The sequence below is a fragment of the Buteo buteo genome, chromosome 11, assembly GCF_964188355.1.
Source record: "Buteo buteo chromosome 11, bButBut1.hap1.1, whole genome shotgun sequence".
In the NCBI taxonomy this organism is placed as follows: Eukaryota; Metazoa; Chordata; class Aves; order Accipitriformes; family Accipitridae; genus Buteo; species Buteo buteo.
In genome coordinates, this window is record NC_134181.1 from 18,795,466 (window position 1) to 18,819,181 (window position 23,716).

At 49.1% G+C, this 23,716-nt stretch overlaps 1 protein-coding gene across 2 annotated transcripts; it reads right to left on the reverse strand.

Annotated features, from left to right (window-relative positions):
* Positions 1–18,879: 18,879 nt before the first annotated feature.
* Positions 18,880–23,141, reverse strand: IRX3 (iroquois homeobox 3). 2 transcript variants are annotated; one of them, XM_075040269.1, is made up of 4 exons: positions 22,324–23,140; positions 20,599–21,733; positions 19,979–20,045; positions 18,880–19,230 (listed from the first exon to the last, which is right to left on the reverse strand). In XM_075040269.1, the coding sequence occupies exons 1-4, from the start codon at positions 22,543–22,545 to the stop codon at positions 19,176–19,178; spliced, it is 1,479 nt and encodes a 492-aa protein (XP_074896370.1). In that variant the 5' UTR covers positions 22,546–23,140; the 3' UTR covers positions 18,880–19,175. The 2 variants fall into 2 exon arrangements, with proteins under 2 accessions (XP_074896370.1, XP_074896371.1); XM_075040270.1 differs by lacking the exon at positions 19,979–20,045 and having other exon boundaries at positions 22,324–23,141.
* Positions 23,142–23,716: the final 575 nt, after the last annotated feature.

Below are 23,716 nucleotides of genomic sequence, written 5' to 3' on the forward strand. Positions count from 1 at the left end.
AGGTAAGTGTCAGCTTCAAGATTATAGGCAACCACGGACAGGTTTTGGTGTCTCCTGGCACCTTCTGGATCTGTCTTGAGAAGGCAGTGGGGAGGACTGTGGCGGCCAAAAGCTCAGGTTAAAGACAATCTGGCAATCTAACAGTAAGCTGAGGTTCACTGATGACCTGCCCCTCTGGGAGATGGAAGGCTGGGTGAGCCAGGGAGTGCCCTCCATGGTACCAGTCAATAATTTAGACTGCACATCAGTGTGACTGGGGCAACGTTCCTCTGTGGAGGAAAGAACTGAGCAGGACTTAAACTCAGCAACAACAAGGCGGGCAATGTAGATTCTTATACTAACGAGAAAGCCTTTCTACATGGGCAAACGGAGGAGTTCGAGTCAGTAAGGAAAGATAAAGGGTAGTCCCCTATAGAAAATTCAAGCTGCTCAATTTTTATTTGTTTTCAAGGATGGTTTGTGTAACAAACACAGACCTTCATGAATATCAACATGTAAAGGTTGCTGACCTTTAAATGAGGTATTGCAGATGGTTGAGTAAAGTCAGCCAGTGAAACCACATCAGAAATGAGACAATCAGAAAACAGATAGGTACAAAAAAGATAATTGTTTGATGCATTTTTGAGGGGGAAGTTCCAGCTGTTTAAGCATCTGCTTGATGAAAGATAACCACCTGCTTGAGACCAAACTTGCAGAGGGCAGAGGAGCAGAGGCTGCTTGTGCAATAAGCGGGCAGATGATACATCAAATGTGCAGCAGAGACCTGGCGATGCCACAGGTCAAGGGACAAACCAGACCACAGGAGGACATTAGAGTCAATGCACAGCTGGCTCCTGTGGCCATTTGTACTGTGAGACAAAGAAAGGCAACGGGGGGGGTGGGAATGTGAGTCTTTTCTGGAAAGGTGTTTTACTTCACTTTTTAACAAATGGTTTCACTCCAAAATCCTCCTGTTTCTTAACAATATCAGGCACCATCAAGAAAATTGTTTTATTAACCTGTTGTATATATTACACCTTACAACGCACATTTCTAATATGTGAGAATGTGACTCTGAAATGGCAAAATTACAGTGATAAATTTACAGAGTTACCAGCATCAATTCACATCCAATACAGTTTGTCTTCAGGGAGTACATTGAAAACCAGTTATAAAACTGAATATTTTGATGCCAGAAGGTGCAGAGGATGTGAAACTGCTGTGAATCACTGATGACTGTGTGTACCGTCTCCCTCCTCTTTTTGAGTGAGGAGAAAGAACAGACTGGGAAGCTTTTTGAGGTTCTGGGGAGCTGACAGCTGTGCCTGCAAAGGTGCAGATGCGGTGCTCTGTACCCTGTTTGCTGCTCTAGCCATTCCCTGAAGTTACACACTGCAGCTCTCCCACTGGCAGAACTTTGTTCATCTGTTTATGATCACAACTGAACTCAAATGTTCCAAAATCCTAGCATGGTAAAGAAAACGCTTGTGATTTTCATGGTTAAAAATTGTGGGCAGTAATAGTTACGGAGGAGCAGAAAGAAAAATATTGTGAAAGTCAAGCAGAACCCTGTGACTGGGGTTAACTGCTAATCCGTGCCCAGGAGCCCAAGGCCCTGCAGGGCAGTCCCTGCCCTTTTTTGTTCAGGAAACGTGTTTCTCAGCTGTTATTGCAGAGGCTGGATGGTGATTTTGTTGAAGGCAATGGGAAGAGTATCTTCAACGGATCAGAATCCGGCCTTATTTCTGCTCCAGGCTAAATGGGAAATTATCCTTTTTTTTTTTTTTCTCATATTCCTGAAAGTTCTCAAGCCAGCATTGTATAGTTTTGCTCCTTATTTCCTTTTGTTCTTATTTGAACATCTGTCTAAAGTAGTGTATTACATACTAATTTGTTTGGAGCTTTTTTTTTTTTTTGCATGGTTGGGTGTGATTACAGTCTTCCACTTCATTTTCATTAATTTGCTTCATTTCTTTGCTTTTGATCTTTTATTGGTCCTTATAGTATCTGTGTGTGTGAGAGAGAGTGAGCACGCATGTGTGCATGGAAACAGGACAAATTTCTGCGTTTCTTTCTTTTCAGATTCTCACAGCACTCTCTCGCTACACTATGCAGAGCTGCCAACGGGGATCTTTGGTTACATGTAATGCTTGTACATGGGCCCCAATTCTCCACACCGTGGCATCGACAGAGTGCTCCCTCTGCACCCGCTGTTCCCCAGCTGGTCACCCACCTGCCTTGGTGCAGACTCGAGGCAAAGGACAGGTCAGTATGTGAGCAGTAGGATGGGACAGAAATCCATGGGACACAACCTTGAGCTCCAAGTCCCCACTGTTTATTATTTTCATAAGGTATTATTTAGAAGTACTGTCCTACAGCAATAATCGGGCCCTGAGTGGTTCTGTAGATACTAATATACTGTAAACAAAATGTCATGCAGTTTTGACAAGAGCTTCGTGTTAAGCAATTATTCTTGACAAGATATGGTAGGTAAAAGAGATTTTAATAACTATAGCCAAATGAACTAGAAATGTTTTAATGGAAAGTAATATCAACTAGTTTAGCAGTGGGTTGGTTGCTGTCAGTTGGACTTGATTGGAGATATAATTAAAAATATGGCTTTGAATATTATCTAACAAACTAATTGCTCATTCCTTTGATGAAAAGAGTGCAGGTCTCGGAAACACGCTGTTATGCACTGAAGCTGGTTTGTTTGGTTTTTTTAACTGGTACTTTTCTGGTGCCTTATTGAAGGCGAAATGTGGAATCTCTTTATTTTGCTTTACTTCCACTTTGAGAAAAATGAAGACAAGGCCCCTCTGCCTGTGTGGAAGCAGTAACAGAGGGCGAAGCCATGGCACTTTGATCCCAACCAGCCTGGCTGTGTCATTAGAGTCAGCGCTAAGGCACCGCAATCATGGCGGTCTGAAACAGCCTCTTGACTTCGTCGTTCCCACGCCCGGCGATCCTTTAGCCTCTCCTCAGAGGAAAAATATGCCAGATCACAAGCCACATCCTTGGAAAGCTCGGGATGAGACAGTCTGCTCTCCTCGCGGTGCCGGGAGGGTGCTGGCTGTGGGCAGGGAGCGCGGTCAAGCGCGAGTCCTTTTGGCATGGGAGGGGAGCCGCCAGCGAGGCGCTCGCTGTGCACCACCCGCGCGTTTCAGATGGGACTCCAAAAAGCCCTGCTTGAAGCAACACTTTTGAGTGCTCTTCTTCTGCTACTCCAACTCGTGGGCTGGCCGTCGTGGCGAGGGGCTGTTGACCGGCTTGCAACATCGGCAGTTGTTCAGTGCTTCTGCAGGAGAGGCTGAGGTTCAAATGTTTCCTGTGAGACTCTCTTTGTTTTGCGATATCTTCAGCCTGCAGGAAGCACTGTAAATACACATATTGCAAACTGAAATAAATAAGTCAGCACTACTTCTCGGGATCGTTGCTGGCAGCATCCAGCACTGATCTTCAATGCTTGCAGGCTGTTGGTATGTCACGGGGAGAAGAAGGCTCAGCCCCGACCATCACCCAGGACACAGGGGCTGACCCGCTGCCACAGGTTCGGCTCTGAAGTGCCCTGCTTGTCTTCTGCTGAGGGACGCATCTGTTTGCTCGCCTTGCATTAGGTTCTCCTCACTCCCGATACCATGAGTACAGTGATACGGCTGTGGCAGAGGATGCGTTTCACCTTTCCTTTCATTCCCTATCCCTCCTATCATAGAGTGCATTGATACATGTGCTTTGCCTAGATCCTTTCCTGTAAAGTTGGAGGATAAAACTCTCCATCACATGTCATCGTTGTCTATAATTACTGTTCTGTCATTGTCCTGGAGAGGAGCTGCTTCTGTCACCCCATCGTCAGCTTTCTTCTCATCTTTTTGACGCTTCACTTTCTTTTGTAGGTACCCAGGAACAGACTGATGATAGACTCTGTGATGTTTTTTGATCTTTCCCCTCATAGCCTTGGATCTTACTCACCAATCTTCCTTGCCTTTCTGTCATTGCTAATAAATTTTCTTTCTGTTAATATTATCTGTATGTTAATATCCCTACAGGAAAAGATACTGTAGTAGCAAATATTAATTCCAGAGTCAAGAGACACCACCTTGGTTTGGCCAGTGTGCGTATTTTTAGCGATGGCACTCCATGCACGTCTTCCAAGTACATGTCTTCCCACAAAAGCCATATTTAATGGGCAGTTAAATGGAATGACAAATAAGATGTTGTTCTTACTTAGTAAAGGGTTTGTGCTTCTAAAATATTTTTTATTGTCCTATCCTACAGACTGATTCATATAGTTTTAGCTCTGTACAGCTATGGTCACTAAGATGCATTCTGGGCCTGCTATTGTTCTTGTTTGTCAGGCAATGTTTTTTAATAGTCCCTGTTATTCCTTTTTCTTGACATATTTTACATAGATATTACAAGAATATGTTTCATTTGTACCATCTCGTCTAGAACCTTTTAAAATTCCTTCTCAAACTAAAAGCATACCACTGCTTGAAGAAAAATAAGCACAGTACCCTTATCACTCTGGTACTGTTTTCTTCTAAAATATCTCCCATTTGGAAGTCTTTACTGTAATAACTGGGATATGAGCACAAAGGCTGGAATTTTCCCAAATAAGAAAGCTTTAAGCCATAATTTCTTAGTACAAAAGCTTCTTTTTTGTTAAATTATATATTTAAGTATATAAAGTATTTTCAGCAGGACCTCCTATGCACAACTATGCAGTGAGCATTCACTTTTGCAATATCAGCTGAAAAGTATACCTTCAACACCATTTATATTAATGTCACTGTTACAAACAAATCTAGGGGTTTTTTTAGAGGGCGAGCCAGTGGTACATAGTCAGAGATACATGCACAAAATGTGTATCTGCTTTTTATTTCCAGGATCATCACTCTCTGGTCTCGCTTACCTCTTTTAAGGCCTTTCAAGATCGCTGTGCAGGAACGCAAGCTCTGGATTACGGTTTGGACAAAAGCATAGGCTGGACATGAATGCAGCTTACAATCTATAGATTCCCCACACAAATGGGGACGTATGCATCCTTTCCATGATATTGCCAACTCTGCAGACTCAGAGTCTTTCCTTTTTTGCCCCCTTCTGCACCTTTACATCCATATTAAGAAGAATGAATTCCATCCCATTCTTCAAAAGAAAAAGCTGCTGCTAAAACATGTTACTAACAGCTACAGCTGAGATTTTTCAGACGAGATTTCAGTGGGATTCAGGTGCCTAACTACCCTAAATTCTTTTGGAAATCCCAGTCTAATAGTCCTCTGAGAGGGTGTAAATACTGCCTTCTGTGAGGGAATTTTTCTTTTCGTTTTGCACCTCTGTCCTAGGCCAGCCAGGACACAGCATCTCGAGCAAACAAGAAATGGCATTTCTAGCCTCCCCTGCTCACAAAGGGACAAGTTTTGTTCCCCCCCCAAGCAGCGCTGGTGCCTGCTGGCTCCGGAAGAAGAAATCTGACCATCGTGCCACTGCTTGGGCCAGTAGCATGTTACACTGCCTACGTTTTCTTTTGAGCTCTCTCTGAAATCTTTGGGTTCGCCTTACCGTTGGCAGTGTTCCTAAAACACTGATGAAACTGCAATTACTAAGCACTTTATAGCTCTAGCCTGTATAAGTTAGATGGGTTTTTCTCTGAGTTTCCCATGAAATTTTTGTAAAGGGTGTGTAAGAAATGCCTGATCCAATGAAGAAAATACCAACTGATACATTTGCTTTTCAGCATATATGGAGAGTTTAATTTAGCATAGAGAAGCAACTAAGAATCAAGTATTGTTATGGAAAAACACTTCCTTTCATCTGGAGTTATATGTGATCCCATAATAAATCCAAATGTGCATGATTGTTTGTTAGAAAGTGAAAATTTTAATTAACAGTGTGGCTAGTACCAAGTTTCACTCTCTGCTATTATCTCAGTATATTGGGTTTTGTGTAACATGAGCATTCAGAAGCAAAACCTGCATGAAATCTTCCAACTGTGAATGCCTTTTCCTTGTAGGAATTTGGTGTGAGTCTCTGGAAACTTGCTAAGTCCCCAGGGGGATAAGAATTCACAGATCTAACTAACCCTGAGGGTCATGTTATCACACAGATTAACTGTTCTCAGCCAATTTCTGAAATTCATTAGGCAGTTAAGGCTTTCTATCAACATTAGTAATGTGTACTTTCTTTTTCTACCTATTTGTCCTTAAATACATTTATTAGGTCCCTGACACACAGTGGCTCTCCTTCCTCTTATTAATCAGCTTCTCGCATGTCCCTGAAGAAGCATCTCAATTTCACATGTTCGGCTAATTATTCTTCTAATTATTCCTTTTTTAAAGGAGTCAGTACACAGTACCACAACTTTTAATACATAGTGCTATTCCACAACATTGTATTTGGAGAAATAGTAAAATAAGTATATTATTTTCACCCCAAAGTTTTATGTTTTGTAGAATAAAATAAGAGGTGTAACATTTCCCAGAAGCCACCGATGCCAGTGATTGTGTTATAGACTTGACTTAATAAATAAAGCCAGGATTCTGTAGGAAGTCACTGAGAGTCAAATTCATCAGAACAAGGATTTTTATAATATCTAAGTCTCGGGTAAGTTCTTTGCTGCTTAAACCAATATATACTATGGACAATGGTTGCATATGAAGGTGGCTAGCACATTCGGGGTGAACCCTCTTAGCTATGTATTTTCATGAAAGTAAAGCCTCACGAAAGGGTTGCCTATGAACAAAAAACTGGAGGAGGCTTCCTGTGTCATCTCCTGTTAATGTAGAAACCATATCATGTAATGTCCAAAACTAATCTATCAAGCTGATCTGAAAGCAAATAAGGGCTTGTTTGGGGGCTCGGAGTTTGGGGGGTTTTTTGGTTGGTTGGCTTGGGGATTCGTTCTGTCACAAAACCTCCCTATTCTGATGGTTTACAACTTCCTTTTAGTTTCCAGGTATTTGTGGTTCGTTTACATCTGCTTCTTATGCCAACATAATACCCTATATTTGCTAGCCCATAAACTGAAATACCAGCTGCAGGACAAACTGAACTTACTGGCCCTGTAGTAAGGAACAGGTCAGAATGTCTTTGGGTACGAAGAGTTTGAAGGTGCCTGGTGGGAGGATCCCCAGGTGACCCTCACCCTTATACCTAGGGAAACATCTCTGAAGAAAAACATTATTTCCTTCCCAAGCAGCTAGGGCATAAACGTTTTTCTCTTCCAGAAAGCTTCTGCAAAACGATAGTCTGCTCTTACACCAAACCATTTAATAAGTTTAATTAAATGGAAGCTTATGATAATTAAACCAAAAGCCTAAGGGCCCTGTTCTGTGAGGACTTACTCCTTGCATAAGACCAATTTCCATATAATTTAGACAACAAAATAGCGGAACAGTGCTCTGCCATTTAATTTATATGAAATTGGTATTCTCCAACCCAGATTTATATTACACCGTAAACACACTTCTTGTATCTTAGCAGAAGTGAGATAGCTTCAGTACAAGTATTGAAGCAAAAGAGAAAGAAAAGATTTTTGAAAGGGAACCCCCCTTTTTTAAAAAAACCCTGAATGCGCAAATTAAAACAGTAATCTGATAAACTCTGCATGAGGATCAAATATCCTTAAACAAATTCTCTAACGTAGCGGGTACTTGTAGGTTCTTCTTTCATAACAAATTTGCATATTTACTACTTCTGGGTGTTTTCTTGAACTAATGTTTGTGATCAATGCTAGAAAAAAAACCACGCTCCGTATTTTGGAATTCCTTACCGTCTCCTCAAGTGTCCCAAAGGAACGGTACCATGCATTATCTCCTCCACCACCTGTATTTTTATTGCACTTCAAAACAAAGCTCCAGTACTACAAAGAATCGATGGGGTCTGATTCTTCACTACCTTACTCCAACTTTGCACAGCCCGCTGCAGACAAAGCCATTCCTCTTGCTTACAACTGAAATGGTGGGGAAAGTCCCCAGCCCTCCCCGCCAGTGTGAAAGAATAGCAGTTTTCGGTCCTCTCCCAGTCCCCTCCTGCAGATACAGGCACTGGAAACACAGGTAACCCCCGTGGAGGGGGAACGGGGACCCTTTCTGTTCTACTCTGCTCCCATGTGCAGCACAGCTGATAACTGAGACCTTGGTATTTGGTGGCTTTACTGCACAAGCTGCTCTGGTTTGGGTGTTTGGGGGCTTGTTTTTTGTTTCCAGAGAGGCTGGAATTGGTGGCTTCCCCTTACAGAGGGAGGTTCATTTTGTGCCAGTTCTTCTTCCAAAGGAAAGCAGTGGTCCCATGTTGAGGGAAGCTATAGGTCTGATAGCTGTCAAAAAGGTGAAAGCATTATTTTGAACAGGCTGGACACCAAATGCTCCCGTGCACAACTACTCCCTATTAGATGCTGGTGATTAATTGCTCAGGGTTAGAAGATAACCAGGTCAGAGCCTTATGAGATACACACTTCCCACTGACAGTCAAATAGTAGACACCTGTATCTAAAGTCTGTTTGTAGAAATAGCAGGGGGACATCATCTCTCGTACCATAAATGAGTTTATCATTATAATTTGTAACATCCATCCCTCTATTTCTAAACCTTCGAGACACCAACTGCCACAACTCTGACCTGCTGTTTTCCTTGCACTACAGAGTAAATACAAGGCCCGGGGGTTAAAACTCAGCCCAGATGAGCCAGAATTATTCCCTGTAAGACAAGGCATCTGGAAGATCTCACACTGTTGATGACCGCCCTACCTATTGGTGGGCTTTGACCCAAGCACGCAGGGAAGCATTGCGTCCTGAGGGTCATTTTTGACAGCACTGAACATGGAAACCCATCCTCTTTAAAATCTTCAAAAGTGGCTTACAAAATATCCAAAGCATTCAAAATCTGTGACCTTTACCTCCAGGCAGACTTCGTCATGGTGATCAATGTCTCTGTGGCCTTAAGGCCGAATTACTACAACGCACCCTCCAAAACCACCTGCAGGCTGGAGCTGCCGGAGAGGAGAAGCATGACTGCTCAAGGGCTCTCACCTGGGGAAGCTGGCGAAACCTGCGCTCAGCAAACTGCATTAGCAAGTATGATTCAAAGTCTTTTTTAATTAATGGTGTTTCAAGCCTAAAACAGTAGAAAGCCAGACCCTCTGAGGAACCTGCACGCCGTGGTATTTTTCAGGGGAGAGGCACATGGCAAGTACTTATAGCCATAAGCTACAACAAAGGCATGTGAAACTGTCCTCTGCTGTGGGACGAGGGTCCCACTTATCCTGGAGGTACCTGAAGGTAGGCTGCAGACACGTCTCCTCCCACAGGGACTGTGGAGACTCGGGGATCCGGGTGCCTGGTTGTACAGGGCAGCAAGGATAGAGAGCTGGAAAGGCAGGTTGCGCTGCCCAGACAGCTACTCTCCATTGCCCCCAAGAAAAAGGCCATGAGCTAGGCAAGCTCAGCCTGTGGCTCAGAGGGTGATATCTGGTTTGTAGGTTGCCAGCTCACCCTTTGCAGCATCTGTGACAAGCTTGAGGCTCAAAACGTAAGTGTGCTGTTTGTTTTTAATGTAGATTTTTAAATAAATAAATAAATAGAAATTTTCAAAGGCAGAAATGGAAGGATTGCATTAATTTCCCTAAGTTATTTCCCTAGCAAGGCATGGTCATTTGTCATTGCACATTTCCTGGTGTTAGTTAGTGTCAGAAGGTACCAACAGTATGAATACTACCATTTTTCAGAGGAGTCAACTTCCCACCCTGTTATATTTACAACTGGGATAGCTTCTTAATATTATTAGCAAGTTTGTCTTTTCTTAACTTGACTTTTAAGTTTTTAAGATCAGAAGTGTTCTTGGAGTAGACCAGCATATTAGAACCTAAAGCCTTTTTAAGGTTTTGTACCCAAACCTGAACCTAGATCTGTATCCCACAAGTCCTCCTCTCTTTATTACAAACAAAATGGGAACATACCATACCCAGCTGCACATTGAAATGAATCAGATACCCCAAAGCTCCTGGAGGACTTTGAAACAATGGATCCAGTTTGGGCAGATTTGGAATTCATCCCAATAATGGGATGAGTTCCAGAAAAAATTAAGATGATCCCAGATTGGGGGAAGGTACAGAGGAACAGGAAGGAATCCTCAGCACTTGTGTGAGGCTGGGGAAGAAATGAAGATGTGTGAAAGGGAACTAGGGGAGGAGGATGAGGAGAAGATTGGAGAGGTGGTGGTCTTCCCATGGTATCTACTGCAACTCCACTGAGCCCAACTCACATGAAATTTGATTGCCAAGACCTCCGTATGCAGTGCTGAAGGCTACAGATGCAGCATTCAACCTTCTACATCCATCGTGAGAAATATTAGCATTAATTTATTGTAAGCACGCTTCTGTAGAGGTCTGAGCTGGGTTTTCATGCTTTTGAATAAATTTGTAATTAAGAGGTACTTTCTGCTGCAAAATTTGCAAGCCCTAACATCCAGAAAACACAAATCTCTTACGCTCCATGCTGCTGTAGATGTGGTCCTAGAATCCCTCATAAACTCCACAGAGAGCAAAAAAGGTATTTGCACCTCAGTTACAAAACTCAGACAAGAAACTTTAATGTTCCTACCATATTTTACTGATGATGGAAGGTCCACAGTTCAGGCCGGGCTCAGGCCCTCTGTAAGCGTATATAACTTTCAGGGACACCAATAGTATCTCCTTCCTCTTACATCAAGCCTGAATTTGGCCCATAGCATTTGCTAAATGGCTCAGAAAAACACCAATTTATCTTACAAGAGCAAAGTAGTCCGATGCAGATGAAGAAATGGAGTAGAGAGTGAACGGAGACCTCCAGAACTGAGTTTCTGGGCAAAAAGCAGTCCTGGTCACAGCCTGCCTAGCTCCAGGTCTCACCATCTGGTTTCAGACATATTTCCTTAACGCTAGCATATCAAGTAAAGTAAAAAATATGTCATCTTAGTTCACACGCAGCCCCAACATTCCAAACTCCAATGATAAATAATGTACAAAGGTGCGAAAGTACAATTCTGTTTGTCCTGGGCCTCTCGTTGGGGAGATGTGAGGGACGAGGAGCAAAGCGTGGCTGCGGAGCTGCCACCTGCACCGGCGCGGTGAGGCACCAGGAGCGCCCAGGCGGTCCCTTGGCCAAACCCCCCGCGTGCCACCAGCCGGCCCCAGTCCCGGCACACTGAGCCTCTTTTCATAGGAAGCATTTCAGGTTCCAGCACCTCGCGCACACAGAGCTTATTTTCTAGGACATTGTTACCTTGCTGTTATTTTACACTTCCTTCCCAAAAAGCTTCAAAGTCTATTTTTTTAACATATATTTATTAAAACTTTCTCGCACTATTCAAAAGAATATTTGAACGGCCACTCGAAACCCCGCTGCCTAATGACTGCTAACTTGCTGAAGAAAGGAGGCGAGGGAGGCTTTGCTTTGGGGGGCGGAGGGGGGGGGCGGAGAGAAAATAAAGAGAAATCGGCCCAGCTTCAAAGGGCGCATTTCCATAATTGCCCTGTAACTTTGGCAAAATAAATCTGAAGGGCTGAGAAAAGCGCAATCTCTCAGATGAGTGCACTACAAAAGCCCCAGAGATCCCCAGTCCCACTTGTTACCATTCTAATTCAGTGAGAGAATTCAGTCCCTAACCTCGGTAACAAAAGCCATGAAATCACCGTCCTCCCATTCCGATAGCCGATTCCCAAAGAATAAGACCTTATTCGGCCTTTGTCTCCATCCTGCCCACGGATACTCGGTACAAGTTAGGATAGCGTTAGGGGGAAGAACAACTGGTAGAGGTTTTCTAGGCTGACAATTTAAACCCTCGATCTCAGGTTCTCAGTTGCAAATATGTGCGCTCCTACATAGTAGGGGGAGATGGGGTCTGTTTCTGGCTTATTCTATTATCACAACAAGCCCTTCTTGTAGTGTATGTATGTAGTTGAATTTCCATACAATCTGCTCATCTAAACTTCCCAGACGAAACATGCACATTGGAGTTACGCAGTAGTTTTCCTTTGGAAAGGTGAAAATACCCTCCGCAACCGCTTCTAGGATTTAATGTTTGTCCTCAGCAGTACGTGATCTTTAAAAAAACACCATAATAGTAATTATAAACTAAACGTAAGAAGAAATTGTCTAAAATGGCTTTGCTGGTGTGGCCACAGTCCCAACTTTGTAATTCCTTGGTGAAAAAATGACTGCTGAATGTGAATAGTAGGTCTTTTACAGCAAAGGCCCAATCTCCCGTCATTTGGCCCCTCTCTGACTTTTTTATTTTCTCAATAAGACGAGCTTTTGTGGCGATGTTCAGTATGGACAATCAGGACAGCCTTATAAAGGGATTGAGAAGGGCACACAAAGGGCTGCGGCAGCATCAAAGCGAGCCCGGCAGCACAATAGAGATGACATTTTTACATCCCAGGGCTGGGGCGGGCAGGGACTGAATACTGTGTCCATAGCAGTGTCAGTAAACAATGAGCAAAGTGGGAAAGGGGTGAAAACACAAGTCAAAATCTTTTTATTGAAGCCCCCCTACACATTCATTGGGCATTTTCAGCCCTGCATTTGAAAGCTCTTCCATTTACTTACTCTCCGGATTCACCTATTTAACTAACTGACTGATGATGGCTCCATTTTGATATCCGAAGAAAAGAATGGAAATTCTTCCTGAAGTGAATATATTAATTCATGAGATTTAATTGCATTTTATTGGCAGTAAAGAAAATATTAGCTGCATGGTGCTGTTCTTAAAGGGACACTGCCATCTTTAACACCACATTTAAGAACAGTGTTTAAGAAGCACCAGCCTTACCTGCAGTACTAGTCCTGCCTCTGATTCTTGGAAGCAACATTTTTCTTTTAGTTTGCCAGTTTCCTGCATTTAGTTGTTGGTGGTTTGGTTTTGGTTTTGTTTTTTTCATGTAACAAAACCAGGCTGGCGTGCTGTGTTTAGCTGGTTTCTCATTCACTTTCTCATGCCCAAGCCCAAGGTCTCGGTGTGGTTCAGAGTACCAGCATGGAAAGTTTACAACCGGAGGATTTAACCCTAGTCATTTAGCCAATTCAGGTAATCTCAGCAACTACACCAGATGCCAGGAGGGCAGGCATGAGCACTAAAACTTGCTTTTCCTGGCATTTTTTTCCTGGAACTACATGGAAACATTTCTGTTTGTATCAGGCTATGATGTAGTACACCAGAGGAAACCTGTCTATCAAGCATAAATTTCTGACATCGTCTTCTGTAGGAATCACTTGCAAAAGTCTCCATCTGAGAACACCGGCACTAGCACTGCTCTTCACTAGCCCTCTCAAGTGTCCTTTTTCATTAAATTATTTTGGATTGGGGCTGGTCTAATCTCCTAGTGAAGCTTTATTTTTCTTGGAAGCAAGTTAGACTGTAACAGAGCAAATTGATGTTTTACTTCTTGTATCTAATTTCACATTACATCTATGTTTTTAGGCACTTAAATTTTACTGCTAAGTTATCTCGAGTATTGCATAGTCCAGTGTGAATTACACTAATGATTGCTGAGAAATTCAATAGAGTGACTCATCTATATGAGAGAGAGAGAGAGAGAGAGAGAGAGAGAGCTTTTCTTTTCACTGTTTTGCCTGAAAATAAGTATAATATTAATGCATTAAAACTTCAGTTTTATGCATACCCGGTAAGTAATTTTATTCTAGCCTGGCTAGCTGGCCTACTGACATGCATTTTCACCACTGCTAAAAATAATGAGGAATCCAAGTGACACACATTTATGGCTAGGAGTGCCATCAGATCCCTTGACCTAATTGAGCATGCCTACACACCTTAGAGTGTTTTGCATAACCAACTTAGACAGCAGGAACATTTCCAACCAGATTGATTGACATATTTTATTTCTAACTTAAGCTTAATCATGGCCAAGAATGATTCATTTATACCTTTCAAACTTTAGGAATTGACACAGGAGACAACCAAGCTGCAGACTCTAGTGTAAGCAATCATGTAAAGGAAAAAATATATATTATTATAGTTTATTAGCCTATGAAGCTGCTGCGGTTGATGTAATAAAATGGATTAATTAGCTCATAGGAGAGTTAGTTTGTTTTATAAAATAAATGTCAAACTAGATTTTTTGCAGGAAAGATTTTGTCCTAAATCACTCCTCCACTAAACATTTATCTGAAGTCATGTACAGAATCTAGAGAAGGCACCGTAAGGTGCGGTTTGATTATTTTTTTTTCCTTTAATAAACCTGCTGAACGAGAGCTCATCTCCCAGCAATAACCACATTGACTCTCAAACCGAGAGAGTTCTTGGCTTTTAAGGCATAAAGTACCTTCAAATAAGTATCGGCGGTTTCCACACGCCATGCCTTAAACAGGAACAAAGCCTAATAGAATAGACTGTCATAAAAGTGCTATTTCCAGCATGTGGGTATGTGGCTGCTCTACACTGAAAATGTCCTTTAGCACTTTTTAGCCATATTCTCTAGTGTGTCAGCAAAGAGACTCCATCAGCGTATTTAACATTGCTGGGAGCAAAGGAATAAAGTGGAGTCACTGTTGATTATTACTCATTAGCCACAAGGACATCCACTTAACATGTGAATAAATGAATGACACCATGTCCTAATGGAAATGGCCTCAGTGTACCTTTAAGCAAAATGTTGTTTAATATCTTCCATTTGCTGAATAGTAAAGAGGCCTGTTGGACATGCACAGTTAGCAAGCAGCCATTGTTGCTTTGTTCCAATTTCAGCATTTAATAAAAAAAGATGTTGTCTTGACTGCAGCAAAGACGGGCCTCAAAACCCTGGGTGGCAGCACAGTCTTGTCCTCATTCTGCATATTCAGAATTTCACTGGCATGCTAAAGGGTTAATACCCATAAAGCAAATGAAGCCTTAGAAGGTACGTGTTCTTCATTATTCTGCTTTACATTCAAACATATAAAACAAAGAACATCTGATATCTTTATTGGCTTTCTTAGATAAAACGCAAGCAAGCTATAAGCCTTAATTTTCTTATTACCATTTGTTAACAAGGAAGATAACACTCTCAAAAGTACTCGATTAGGGCTCCCTTTGATTTGTATCTTGTTATGATTTCCAGGGCATATACTTTTGTATTATTACTTTAGTACACTGATGGTTCTGATCAAAGCGATAAAAAGAGGTATTTTAAAAGCGTAAATATTAACCATACAGGTAAACCACATAATCTCAACAGCATCTTGAACGCTGCCGTGCTGAAGCACGCCTTGGGAAACCAGTCACAGCTGAGCTATACGTTCCTATCTGGAAAGCAGGTACACTGGGCTGGAGGAGCCCTTTTGCCCTCAAACCCTTGCAGCAGTAACTCACGTTATTCGCAACTTTTTTCTTTTCTTTTAGGACAATAGAGCTACTGAGGGCTGCTGCAGGTATAATATTGAAGACATTTGCTATATCGCATATCTAAATACTCATGATCAGAATCCATACAGAATCCATCTGTTCTTATGAGGATAAACCAGCTTTAACCATCTGAGGAAAATAACAGCAAGCGCATTAGCTAACACGAATGATCGGGGCGGTGGGGGGGAGTATTTTAATGCACGGTCTGATGCCCGATTGTGAAAATCGTGCTGGATCTCTTCCTTACTCTTCTCATTTTGCCTGCCTAACAGTTAGCCAGACTGGAGGCAGCTCACTGGTATTTCTCAGCTCACAGGCCTTTCTCCTGTGGTTTTATCCCCCGGGCTGTGATGGGCACTTTGGCCGCGGTGAATAGGAAGCCTGACACAGCCTGCTACGCCCGGCCAGCCGCTCCCAGCAGAAGTGGGTCTGACAAGTTGGAAGTCTCTTTCTCCTGCCTCCTCCTCCTCCTCCTCCTCCTCCTCCTCCTCCTCCTCCTCCTCCTCGCCAGCACTTCCTCCGGCCGGCCCGCGCAGACAGGGAGCGAGCGGGAGATGATTACATCAATCAGTGTCAGGTCTGGGAGCTGTGATTTATGAATATGCATAATGAGCTCTCACCTTTGAGAAGGACTAGCTAGGGAGATAATTGATTAGACAGGAAAAGAGCAGCCAACAGAGAGGGAGAGGGAGAGAGAGGCCTCTCTGCGCCGTCTCGGGCAGGCCTGGCTGGGGCTCCAGCAAGGCTGTCAAGCTGCAAGAGTGATTTCTAAAAAAAATTACGGGTAGGATTTTTAATGTTTTGTTGAAACACGCATAACAAAATGTTTCCTCACAAAATTAATGGGAATTTTCTCCACATTAGGGAAGCTGGGCAGGCACAAAGGCTGCTTTCCCCCCGCGGGGAAACCAAGTTCCCACTTCCAGAAGCCAAAAGGGCGGCTTTCCCATGGCTGCCACGCAGCCGCCGCTGCTGTGGGAGCATCCCTGCCAGTCAGGGCGAAGGGAGAGGGCTCTGCTGCAAAGGCAAAGGAGCCTTTAATGGAGGTAGAAAGCTGGGCATGCAATTGTTTTCCCATTGTGGGCTCATTATTTTCTTCCATCCCCTCTAAGCATCTGTCTGGCCAGTGTGTGAAAGTTTCTATGGAAAACCCACCAGGATGTCCAGAGGAAGGGGATGTGGAAATTTGCCTCTAGCTTTCTTTCTCCCCCCCCCCCCCCCCATTTTACATGTCATTAATCTTTTTCTTTTTCTTTTTTTTCTTTTTTCCTCAGCAAGAATTGGCTAAGGAAAAAGCAGGGATACAAAGTGCAGAGAGACTGGGTAAAATTTACATGAGAAACAATCCGTTTTCTAACCACCCACCCACAGAGTTTCCCCTCGGTTCAGGAGCCTGTCGGAGCAAAAGAGGGGGAACAGTTCCTGGCAGAAGGACAGAGCTGCGAGGAGGCAAACGCCATTTCCAGGGCGAGCTGTGGCCGGAGAGGACGTACGGGGAAAGGAAGGGGACGTGGGGGGAAGACAGCAGAGATTGCAACCCTGCCGCAAACTCTGCGGGTCCCTTCCCCGGCTGCAGCCATCACTGCCAGCGGCCCGGGGAGGCTGCAGGCGTGCACCAGGCAAGGGCTCTCCCCACCGTAATGCCTGCCAGGAAGAATATTAATCGTGAAATATTAAAACACGTACATAAAATGTGTGTGTACGCGTACACACACATATAGAGTGTAAACATATATATAAATCTTATCACTTGCAAACGCCTAAGATTTAAAATGTAGTTTATCGGCCTAGTGCAACCCAGTCCTATAAATAATACATTCCTATCACTATGACCTCAAAATGTCAATACCACGCAGCCCTGCACATTTGCATATCTTGTACTGTCTAAACTTGAAGCATGTCAGCTATGTGCTTCTGTTTGTACTTTAACTTCATTTTAACTCTTGCTTCCTAGCTCCAAGCACCCTCCCCCTCCGTAGGCTCTTGTCACCAAACCGAGAAAAGCACCAGCTATTTAACCGCCACCTCCGTAATTATGCCATTTCCAGGACTGTAAGGAGCGAAGGGGTGGGGGGCACACACACGCACCCCACCCCACAGCCCCCAGACAGAGATGTTAAGGAAGAGCCTGGGAACAAAAGCAGGAGGGAGCCGGCCTGTGAGCTCTACCTGCCCAGGCTGCCTCCCCCAGCCGGGGGGCCGCGGGGACGAGCACGGCCACCCGCGGGCACCGACTGCTGATGGTGAAGTGGGAAGAGAGAAGGGGAAGGGGGGGAGCAGCCCCCGCCCCCCCCGCCCCGACAACAACCCCCTTGGGGTGGGTTTCACCCGCCTGCCAGGCGGGAAGGGGCCGGGGTCGCCTGCCCCCGCCGGCAGCCAGCGCCGCTCGGAGCGGCCGGACCTCTGCCGGCGCGGGCCGATTTTCAGCACTCTGCCGAGGAAATGCAAGTTACGAGCTCTCGAGGCCGCGGCTCGGCTGCAGGCGCGGCGCAGAAGCGGCAGCCGGGAGCTCCCGGGGCCGCCCGGGGGGGCGGCGGGGCGGGCAGCCCGCCCGGCGCGGCGCGGCGCGGCGCGGCGCGGAGGGGAGGGGAGGGGAGGGGAGCGGAGGTCCCTGCCGGGTGCGCGCCGCCGCGCCCCGCGTCTCGGTGCCGCCGATTCGGTCGGCAGCTCCCGCCCGGATGCAAACGCCCGGGGGCGGGGAGGGGATGCCCCCGGCCCCGCCGCCCGCTCCGCGGTCTCGGTCAGCCCCTGGCCCGCTCCCCGCTCAGCGGCAAAGCGGGCCCAAGGGGAGCCCCCCCCGCCGCCCAAAACGGACCCCTGGGATGCGCACGGCCCCGGGGGGGGCGGGGGGGAGCGGAACAACGCGGGTCCGTTCCCGACCCGCTGCGGCACTGACGCCCCCCGAAGTTTCCTTTCAGTTAACCCCTCCCGCGCTCCGCGCCGCCACCGCGCTCCGAGGGGGCGGGGGGGTCAGTAGCCGGCACCCGGTAATAAGGTCCTCGGGGGGGCGACGCTGCCGGCTGCCCCCGGGCTCCCCCCGCCCCCGGCGCCGTCCCCCGCTTCCCTGGGGCAGGCCGCTGCCCCCGGCTCCGCACACGGACTCGCACCCCCCAGCCCCTCCCCTCCCGCCCCCCGGCCCGCGCCCCGCCGCCACCGACCGCCGAGCACCGGGACGGGGCGGCGGCGCCTGCAGGGGGCGCTGCGGCTCCAGCGTTCGGCCCCGCCGCCGCCGCCGCCGCCACCGCAGGAAGGGCCGCCCGCCCCGGGGCCGCCGCCCGCCCTGCCCGGCCCCGCCGCTGACCCGGCCCGGCCACGGCAAAGACCCGCTCCGCCTCCGGGCGGCCCCGGCACCGCCGGCCCGCGGCCGCCCCGCGCTCAGCCCGAGGATGCGCCGCTCCTGCCGCGGCCCCAGCGCGGCCTCGGCTGCCGCGGAAAAACAGTAACCGGCGGGGCGGGGGCGGGGGGGAACGGGGACACGGAGGACGACGGGGGAGGGGAGAAAAAGAACTCCAGAGGTGGGAAAAGAGAGTGTAGTCAAAGTGGCAACATTTTCTTTATTAGCCAAAAATATATACTTTCTTGTACAATTTGGTTCACACGTATGTACATTTTTTACTGTATGTACAAAACCAACAACAACAAAAAAAAAATCGAAACACCTAATTCTCACTGGACTTCCAAAAAACCTCACAAACTCAGCTAATCCAGATGATAGTACAGAAGCGGGTATTTTTTTTCCTTTTTAGTTTTAATATACGGACATGCTTACAAGTGGTAACTATACAGAGATTTTTTACAGTCATTACAACAACAATAAAAAATTAACTATGATGATGACAACGCCGATAGAACCATAGCGGCATCAAGTTGGTTCTGGGGCCTGGAAAAAAATGACACAGAAAAAAAATATTTAATAGGATTTCTAGTCAGATTGGGCTGGCACAATACTTTTTAACTGTAGGTAGCACTAGTTTTGTTGTTGTTGTTGTTATTTTAATTTTTTTTTAGAAACGGATTTCTAAACAGAAAAAAATTTCAGAGCGACTTCGGGCAAATTTATTTAGCTACGAAAATACCACGGGCCCGATCCCCGTGGTTTCCATCAATCAAAGAGTAATTGATTCCAGTGACTGCTGCGCCAAACTCGGGACAGCGCGGCTCAGCCTCTTCAGTTTTCACACTAGCTGGGGTGTTGGTTTTTTTCAATTTCAATTTATTGTCTTCCTACCGCCGCTGCATGTCTCCCCCAGGCCAGGCGGCACCGGCGGGTCTCTACTCGCGTCCGGGCAGGCCGGCGGTGCTCGGGGGAGAGGCCGCCGGTACCGGCCGTTCCCGATGCGCTCCCGCCCGGCCCGGCCCGGCCCGGCCCGGGGCCACCCGACCCCCCAGCACCGCAACCGCGCGCCCCGCCGGCACCGAACGCCACTCGGCCTGCCCGCGGGAATCACTCGCCAGGTCCGGAGGAGAGACCAGCAAAAAAAAAGTACGGAATCAGAGTAACCCACCGCGCACGCAGAGGAAGAACAAGAAACCGCCCTGGAAAGGGAACTAAAGAAGCGGAGAAAATAAGCTAACCATTTACAACTCCCTCTATATATCCTTAGGAGACGGAGGAAGCAATCTCTTACCGCCTCTGCACTGGCTGGAAAGCTGTCTTTATTAACTTTTTCTCTACTTCCAAGGCACTAGATCGATCTAAAAAGAGAAGGGGAAAAAAAAAAAAGCGTTCCTTTATAGCCCCCGTTTTATTCCCCTCACCCCATCCCTGAATTAAGCCTCTAGACTTAAGATCTCTTCTCAGCAAGTTGCAAATACCACAAAACGACTGCTTTGCTGCAGGAGTGACCGTCACAAGGAAAATCAACCAAGCCCGGAGCGAGCCTTACGGCCGGGTCCTTCCCACAAAGACGAGTTGAGCAGCAGCAACAACAACAGCAACAAAAATTATCTCCGTCGGAGGAAGGTAATTCTCGGGGTTTGAGACTAACCTGGCGAGGAGGCCCCCCGCCCGCCGCCGCCGCCCCCGGGGGCCGCGCGGCCGCCCGCCCGCCCGCCGCCACCTGCGCCCCGACGGCTGCGCCGCGCCGGGCCGGGGGCACCGTGAGAAACGCGCGGGGCCGGCGCCCCCCGCCTCGGCCCCGCGCACGAGGTCCCGCGGGGCCGCTCCGCGCAGCACCGCCGAGCCCCCCGCGGCGGCTGCCGGTCCGGCCCGTCCCGTCCCGTCCCCGCCGCGTCCCTCAGCGGTCACCTGCTCCGGCGGACTCCGCGCTCTGCGCCTGGTCCGCGGGCCGCGGGAAGGCGGCGGCGGCGGCGGCGGGGGGGGGCGCGGCGGGGGCGGCCCCCAGCCCCAGCAGGTGGGGAGTGTTCAGTAAGGCCAGCGGGTGCGGGGGCGGGTGGTGGTGGTGGTGGTGGGCCGGGAAGGCGCGGTTGGTCCAGTTGGGGAACTTGCCCAGGGGGCAGGAGGAGACGAGTCTGTGGGGCGGCGGGGGAGGCGGGGGGGGCAGCGGCAGCGGCTGGGGGGCGGCCGCCGGCGGGGAGCCGCCGCCGGGAGACTTGCGGGGGTTGTCCGGGCTGGTGGCCGTCTCGGCCAGCGACCAGATCTTGGGCTTCGGCAGGGTGCCGGCCAAAGCGCCGTCCGTCGGGGAGGAGGCGGCGGAGGAGGAGGCGGAGGAGGGGGGCGAGAGGTGGTGCGGCGGCGGCTGGAGGGGCGGCTTGAGGGGCTCCGGGCCGGCGGGGGCGGCGGCGGCGGGGAGCTCGCACTTGTGGTGGTGGTGGTGGTGGTGGTGGTGGTGGAGGTGGTGGTGGCGGAGGTGGTGCGGCTCCCCCTCGGCGGCCTTGAGGTAGCGCTCCTCGGAGCCGGGCAGGTCCTCGAAGCCCTCGGAGCCCTCCGAGTCCGTCTTGGAGTCGGAGTGCAGGAGGTCGGCGTCCTGCAGCTCGTCCTCCAGCTCGTCCTTGTTGCTCTCGATGTTCTCGGTGTCGATGTTCTCCAGGTCGATCTCCTCCTCGTCCTCCCTCTTGTCCTCTTCCCCCTCGTGGTCGCTCCCGTAGGAGTTGCCCTCCTCGTCCGTCCTGCTGCGGGGGGCCCAGGTCATTTTGTTCTCCTTTTTGAGCCGCCGCCGCGCATTGGCGAACCAGGTGGAGACCTGGGTGAGGGTCATTTTGGTGATGATGGCCAGCATGATCTTCTCGCCCTTGGTGGGGTAGGGGTTTTTCCGGTGCTCGTTGAGCCAGGCCTTGAGGGTGCTGGTGCTCTCCCGGGTGGCGTTCTTGGGCCGCGACGGGTCCCCGAACTGGTACTGCCCGTAGGGGTAGAAGGCGGGGTGGTGGTGGGGGAAGGCGGCGTGCTGCACCCCCGGGCTCTCCTTCAGCTCGTACTGGGCGCCCTGCAGCGAGAGGGAACGGGCGGCCCGGCTGAGACGGCGCGCCGGGCCCGGCCCGGGGCCCCTCCGTCCCGCCGCCGCGACCGGCAGCGGAGCCCGCTCGGCACCAGCGCGGCGGCCGGGCCGGGTCGGGTCGGGCCGAGCCGCCTCCCCGCGCTCCCCGGCCCCGGCCCCGGCCGCGCCGGGCGCTCTCCGGCCGCAGCAGCCGGGGCCCCACGGCTGCGCCCCGGCCGAGGCGGGCGGCCGGTGCCCGCGGGGTGCCCGGGAGGGGAGGACCGGCTCCCCAGGTGCGTGTGCGCGGCGGGGCCGCTCGCCGCAGCCGTCAAACCGCGCGGGCGGAGCGGGGGGGGGGGGGGGGAAGCCGCGGGGTCGCCGCTCCAGCCCTGCCCCTCTCCGGCGGCTCTCCCGGGGCAGGGCGGCGATAACGCCCCGTCTCCCCTGACAGCCCTCCCGGCGGCGTCTTCCCCTGCGGCGCGACCCCCCCCCCCCGCCCCGGGGCCGATCCCCAGCGCGCACCGCGCCCGGGCCGGCCCCGGCCCGCGCGTCCCGGGGAGCGAGCGAGCAGCGAGCCCCGGGGTGGGGGGGCCTCTTACCAGCTGGGGGAAGATGGGCAGCTCGGCGGCGTAGGGCAGGAAGGCTCCGTAGCCCTGGGCGGCGGCGGCGGCGGCGTAGGGCGCGCCGTACATGGAGGAGAGCACGTTGGAGAGGGTCCCGGACGGGGCCAGCTCGGCGCCGCCGCGGGAGCCGGCGCTCCCCGGGCGCTCCGCCGGGTAGATCGGCCTGATGTACTGGTAGCCCAGCTGGGGGAAAGACATGGTGGGGGAGCGGGGGCAGGGGAGGGGGGGAGGAGGAGGAGGAGGAGGAGGGGGGGGGAGACGAGAGGAGAGGAAGAAGGGAGAGAAAGGGGAGAAAGTAGCAGGGCCGGGAGCGGAGGAGGGAGCCGGGTCGCTCGCCCTCGCCGGCCGCCCGCACTTTCAGCGCCTCCCGCAAACTCCGGCGGACATCGGGGGGGGGGAGCCGGGGGTGCGCGGAGGCCGCGGGCTCCCTCCTGTCCTCGGCCGCCGCGGTAAACGATCCGATCGCTTCTTTCTTCTCTCACTTTTCCTATTGATCTGAGTGGACCCAGGTCAGGTCCTAACAGATTGCCTGAGATTATTGGGACTCTGGGCTCTGATTGACATTTCTAGTCTCTCGCAAGCCCCTCCTATTTCTTTTAAGTCTCTCTCTCCCTCTCTGCCTCCCTCTCTCTCTCATGCCCAGAGCTCGCTCTCGCCGGGTTTGTCACTAGCTGCTTTTTTTCCCCCTCTTCTTTTTTTTTTTTTTTTCTAAATCTGTTTACTGACGTCGCGATCTTTTATTTGAGTTGCTTTCAAATCTCGTTTTAGCGATCGCCAATCAGTTGTGTGTTTTACAAAGGTTTAACCCTGCCTCATGGTATTCTAATTATATAGAGATAGATTTAGATATAATTTCTTTCGTAGCCCCCCCCCTCCCCCGGAGCATAGGAAGCCAGGGTGTCAGCTGTGAGCAGCACACGAGAGGGACAGGAAAAAGTTGTGACATTTAAAAATAAAGGCTCCCCCCTCCCCCCAGTCCCCCTTTTCAGGTTTTCAAATTTACAGCCTTGCCTTGCCTGGGTTCATTTTGTTTTCTTTATTAAGATATTCCCTCCTTCCCTTCCCCCTCTCCGGCCCTGGCGAGGGTTACCTCTCCTAATATAGATTTAAAAGTCTATTAGATTTTTTTTTTAAATTTGCATTTCCAGAGCTACCTTGAAAATTTTCTTAATGTACTGAATCTTTAAGGAGTTCTCTACATTTTGTCTGGGCTAACAGTGGGCAGATACAGTGGAAAAGCTAAGTTAATTTTCCTCCTAATAAGGGACTTCAAAGAGTTGTAGGTCACAATTTTACATCAAAGGCAGAAAAGAAGGCAAATTAAAATCTTAACAAAGGAGAGACGGGAGCAGCCCTCTGGGCCATTAGT